General features: G+C 37.9%; 1 protein-coding gene across 1 annotated transcript; it reads right to left on the bottom strand.

The window, feature by feature from the left end:
- Nucleotides 1–1,336: 1,336 nt before the first annotated feature.
- On the bottom strand, nucleotides 1,337–4,008 carry LOC140983188 (protein NRT1/ PTR FAMILY 8.1-like). The gene is made up of 5 exons (XM_073450123.1): nucleotides 3,883–4,008; nucleotides 3,689–3,800; nucleotides 3,363–3,580; nucleotides 2,413–2,975; nucleotides 1,337–2,298 (listed from the first exon to the last, which is right to left on the bottom strand). The coding sequence occupies exons 1-5, from the start codon at nucleotides 3,952–3,954 to the stop codon at nucleotides 1,485–1,487; spliced, it is 1,779 nt and encodes a 592-aa protein (XP_073306224.1). The 5' UTR covers nucleotides 3,955–4,008; the 3' UTR covers nucleotides 1,337–1,484.
- Between the last annotated feature and the right edge of the window lie 2,102 nt (nucleotides 4,009–6,110).

The raw sequence follows: 6,110 nt of genomic DNA on the forward strand, positions 1-6,110 counted from the left end.
AAGCCCAGGGTTCTCAAACCTGGCTCGGGGCTCCGCACCTCGACCATTCCCAAGTCCCGGGACATGTTCCCCGGCCCAAGGCTCCGCACCTTGGTTATTTATAAGCCCAGGGTTCTCAAACCTGGCTCGGGGCTCCGCACCTCGACCATTCCCAAGTCCCGGGACATGTTCCCCGGCCCAAGGCTCCGCACCTTGGTTATTTATAAGCCCAGGGTTCTCAAACCTGGCTCGGGGCTCCGTACCTCAGTCGTCTATTAAGTCCAGGGACCCGTACCCTGGCTCGGGGTTCCGCACCTCGACCATTTCGAGTCCATGAGACACGAGACTCCGGCTCCTCGTCCCATCTCTGGGAGACATGAAGCCCCCGATGCTTTTATTAAACCAGATTGATCATCTCTTTGGGAATCCAAGCATGACTAATCGGGACAGCGAGTATGACTCTAGCCCGACTATTTAAGGGATGTGTGATGATACCCCTATAAGAGCCCGGGTCATGGATGACCTGGGATATCAGATGGATTCCCAAATCAGGGTCAATCTGCAGGATGGATTCTTCTGAAGCCTGGCAGGTGCAAGCCCGGACTCTCCTCCCCGGGCAACCAGACGCCCGGGCTCTTATACAAGCACCCGGGTAACCGACCACCCGAGCCACCTCGAGAATTGAACCACACTTGAGTATATTAATATGGACAATCTTATCTGTCAGAGCAACTTGACTTTGGCGTGTCATATAAGTCATCAGGAGGTGTGGGCGACCATCCTATCTCTGACACTAATCCAAGTGGTTGACAAAGTCAGACAGGCGGGATGTGACTAATGTGTGATTTGACATGACAGAATGTAGCCGTCCTACTATAATTAGTAGGTAGCACGCAGATCGAGGTCATCAATGCATCCCCTACTATAAATACCAGGTTTCATCTTCACATTTACAATTCATTCATACACACCAATATCACACAGTCATCACTTGACTACATTGGTTTTATCGCTTGAGTACCCTGCTGACTTAAGCATCGGAGTGGCCACGCCGGACACCCCTCCGGCGCCCATTCACGAGTTCATCTCCTTGTGTGCAGGTTACAGCTGAAGTCGTATTACAGAGATATGTCTCCTTACTCTTATTCCCTTCATTATCTTGATAGCAGATCCGGTGGAGCATTCGACCCGGCTCGTCCATTTCACCCGGATCGCATCACGGCCCAAACAAATTATTCGATGATAGAGAATTTTAAAACCATGTACAACAGGTCGAATCTAAAAACAACAACAAATTTACAAAACTCTTGGTCTTTTCTAACATTTGAGGGAAACCGAATGAACATTAGAAAATATAAACAAGAAAACAAACGAAACAAATTCATAAACTGATAAGAAAATGCATGACTTAAAGAATCCGATAAATGATAATCGATAAATCCCACTTAAATTGGGTTGATCATTAACTTTTTTTTTGTAGATTTTTGAGGATTATAGACTTATAGTCAATTCCTCCGTGCACTTAATTCAATCACCATATCGGGCCTGCCTTTATACCTCCATGCAACCCACGAAAACACCAAGAAATTCACCCCATTTAACCCTGCCAAAATCCAGTAGAAGTAATCCAGCCGGCTTTTGTTCAGATCATCCCGCAGCCACCCCTGTTGCACTCTTTCAATTATATTGACAATGGCGCTACTCAGCCAACTACCGATCCCGATTTCGCATAGAAACACAGCGCTGCTGATGCTTCTCGTACCATCCGTGGCCTCGTCGTAGAAAAACTCCAGCTGCCCTACGTAAGTAAACACCTCAGCTGTGCCGATGAGAAAACACTGAGGAAACAACCAGAAAACGCTCATCAACCCGGATATTTGGTGACCAGAATCTCGTTCCCTGCGTGCTTTTTCCACTACTGCAGCAAAAGCCATGGCGAAGATGGACGCTATGAGCCCGATACCCATTCTTTGCAGAGAGGTGATTCCACGAGGATGGCCTGTTTTTATGCGGAGAAACGGGACCATGAATTTTTCGTAGATAGGGATTAAGATTAGAGCGTTAATGGCGCTGAAGACGGGGATTGAGCCTGACGGGATTTCGAAATTGGAGCCCAGTTTTCGATCCATGATTCTTGCCTGGCCGATGAAGAACGTGGAGAGCTGGGCAAAGGAGATGGGAAGAGCTAACGTTGAAGCCCAAACAGGGAGGATTCTAATGAAGGATTTGAATTCTTCCACCTGCGTGACTGTGCAGAGTTTCCAGCGATTGTTAGTATTGCAATAAGGATCTGTAATAACAGCTGCAGCATCCAGATATCTGCATTAAAGCAAAAGCACAATTAAATTTCCATGCGCTTATTATCATGTTAATTTTCCATCTAGATTTGTCAAACAATCCCGGAAAGTATACGAGATTTATATGAAAATTAACCTGTATTGTTGAGTATGAGAAAGCTTCCTAGCACCAAAAATATCGGATTCCTTAGTCTCAACCTCGTACAAGCAATTTCCTCCTTTCCCCACATCAACGCTCTTGGCAAGATTCCTCACTGAAGCCACAATCACTTGAAAAAACCTTGTAAACGCACTCCCCATCGGCTTCTGATACCGATACTTTACATATCCAGCACCCAACATAAAGATAGAACTAATCATGGCCGCAGTTGGGATCCCAAATCCCCAACTCCATCCTAGTTCAACTTGCATGTAAACCAAAAGGGTAATGCCAAAAAGGGCTCCCATGTTTATGGCAAAGAAAAACCAGTTAAAAAACGCGTATTTTTTCTGTGCTTCTTTGTGATCAGATTCGTCGAATTGGTCTGCTCCGAATGAGGAAACGCATGGCTTGATTCCGCCAGTGCCCAGGGCTATGAGGGAAAGGGCGCAGTAGAGGAAGGATGTTTGGGAATTTGAGGCGGGAATGCAGGGCTTGGAGGTGCAGTGAGGGGGCCTTAATCTGTGCATGGATCCTGAAAGTGTAAGCATCACCATTCCCTGGAAAATGAAATCGTTGAGAAATTAACAGTAGTCGATTATTTGTGGTTGTGGCATCAACTATTCATTTAAGGAGAATACATCAGACTAAAATGTGTTAGTTTATGATATTAAATCAATTAGGGTAAGGGATTCAAGCATCTCAAGTCAAATTTGCATAAAATTTGAACTTGTCTGATATAAGAAGACCATTCTTTCGCATCCCTAGTCCCTACAAGGTGATCGACGTATACTAAAATCACTAGAAATAGCCAGTGAGCATTAGCCAAAGTGGCACTATGGATGTCATTTGTTACATAGGCTCATGTTCGACCTTCCCTCCCCCATTGTAAATTAAAAAATAAAAAATAAACCCTAGAAACAGAGTTGCTTTATTTTTGTTCTTACCACTGCATATATGCAAGAGAAGACGATAATGGTGAAAAACCGTCCCAAATACGCATCAGCTACAAAAGCTCCAAACAAGGTGAGAACATAGGCTGCGCCGGCCCAATTGGTGACATGAGTGGCGGCCACCGGCAGTGGCTGATGCATTTCCCCCACCAGATATGCCACCATGTTTACAGCTATTGCGAAGAATGCAAACCTCTCTGCCACCTCACTCACTTACATCAAACGTAACACCGCAGAACCAGAAGTATAAATATTCTCGTATGTTAAAAAAACAACTATGAAATTAGAAAATAGTAAATCGTGAGATTTTCAAGAAAAACCTATGATGAAAGGGGAGGCTTTCCACCCTCCAGTTTTTCGTTTATCAGCTATCACCCCTTTATAGTTAACACAGCCATTGGAAACCAGAGTTGAAGATTCCAATGTTTCTTCCTATGAAAATCCAATCAAGGAAGGACCCATAAATTTTAAAACAAAAATGAAACATAAGAAGAAAGAAATATCAGTGGCATACCTTGGTGAACCTGTCGGATTCCATAATCACGTCCATGGGCACTTTCCAAAGAGTACTTTCAGTAATATTCATAAAAATGATAAAGATTATATATATGGCACTTCGGCCAACGGAATCATAGCTTAAGATTCTGATTATCTAATGCAGCAAATAATTATTATTTATTATAACTCATAAATGTAGTTTGAGACAATTATGCTCTTATTTACAGCATTGTGATATGTTGTAATTTTGTGAAACTGATATAGTGAATCGTGTTTATTACAAAAATTTAATGAAATCAACCGGTGAAAGGAAAAGTATTTTTGATTTTCAAGATATAATTTATTGCTTGAAATAATATTTTCATTATTCATAAGATTATGTGAAATATTTAATTAAAGTTTTGTCTTTTTAGATATATGATATTTATGATAAGGATTTTATGATATAATATCATTATTTAAAAATAGTTTATTCTAATAAAATTCTTGTTTTTTTATATTTTTTGTAAGATTTTTTTTGGAAATAAACCATAGGAGATAAGGAAACTATAAATATGAGAAACAAGATGATGGAAAAGGTCTTCGGTTTTTCACTTTTGACCATCGACTTTCATTTTCACTTTTGGCTTTTGGTGGCTACGCACTTTTGCATTATGTGAACTTCAGAGAAAAACAATTCACAAGGACGTTGGTGTTTTGAAGAATGTTGTTTCACGTGTTGCTGCGATTGTTGGAGACATCTGCATACAACATGCGTGGAAGGGTTGACTGAAGATCGTATTTTATTACTCTGTTTTGCTTTCTTGAATACATTTTAGTCTGGTTATTTGTTTTAGAAAACAATTTGTTTTCTCAATGTATTGAGAAAATTAGTTTTCGTTAAAGTAACTAGTTTTTATTTTTGTAAACTCAAGTTGGTTTTCTAGTGATACAATTATTTTTGAATTATTTTAGTTTAGGTTTTTTTATTTGTATGTTATATTATTCCGTTGCTTAATGTCATTAGGTGTTATAACATCTAGGACGCCATTTAAATCTGATACATACAATCTTTTACACTTTATGTTAAAAAAATGCCCTACAAACTGAAAATAAGATTGGTACACTTTCCGAGTTCATTCTACAAATATTACGTTTACATGCATGGAAAACGTGTAATTATTACTTTATGTATTGTACTTGAAGTATATATAACATTACAAACGGATTGAATTAATATTAAAATAATACAATCAAATGAAAATCAGGTAAATCGTAACAAGCAAATTATACAAGACAGTTGATGTTGAACATTTTGTCCATAACATTTGAATTCACAACTAATGCCAATTTAAGGCACTGACAAACATTTCTCCATAAATCAATAAATGGGGTGGTTCGCAAAATAATGTCAGAGGCATAGATGCAATAAATGAGGCCGTCTATAAATAAATATAATCGACATTAATTATTTTGTTCGGAATTTCTATTAATATATAAATTTAGAGTATTCATTTAATTATGCATGCGATTCCCGCACACTCAAAATTAGCATAAAGTTCAATTAGCTATGTATATTAGCTTACTTCTTACCAGTAGCCGAACCACTGTGGCATGGGCAACGATACGACAAAATTTTATTGAAACGAATAGTAAAAATCACAATTAATTTTCTATGCGTGATTTAGATATATAATACAATGAATTTATTTATTAGATAAAATATAAAATAAAACATAAAATCAAATATTTAATTAATAATGTCAAAATTTAGACCGATGAAAGAACTCCATTAGTTGCGCATTTGCCTCACTTGTTTGCATGGATTATCTAATATCTCCGAATTTATATTGGTATTAATGATCGTCGTCTCTTAATCATTATATATGGTTATGTTTAGTAGCCATGATAAGGGAATGATTATTAAATAATCATTCATTATCTCATGTTTGGTTCATTTTTAATTTAACATGGAGGCCTTTGATTATGATTGAAAGCCCTCACTATTTATGTTATTTGTGTGATTAAATATCCTTACTCAAAGGTGTGATAATGTATAATTTTTGAATAGGATAATGATAATATTGTATATTAACCATAATACCCTTGAATTGTTTTATTCAATATAATATGAAAATTAAAATTAGTGAAAATTTAATAATTAATATAATATTTAAATTTTTATTATATTTTTTATAAATTAATTTCATATATTTTTATTATTTTTAATCATTTTAAAGAAAATAAATTGTAATGCAAATCTAT

This window comes from Primulina huaijiensis, chromosome 8 (genome assembly GCF_012295235.1).
Source record: "Primulina huaijiensis isolate GDHJ02 chromosome 8, ASM1229523v2, whole genome shotgun sequence".
Classification (NCBI taxonomy): domain Eukaryota; kingdom Viridiplantae; phylum Streptophyta; class Magnoliopsida; order Lamiales; family Gesneriaceae; genus Primulina; species Primulina huaijiensis.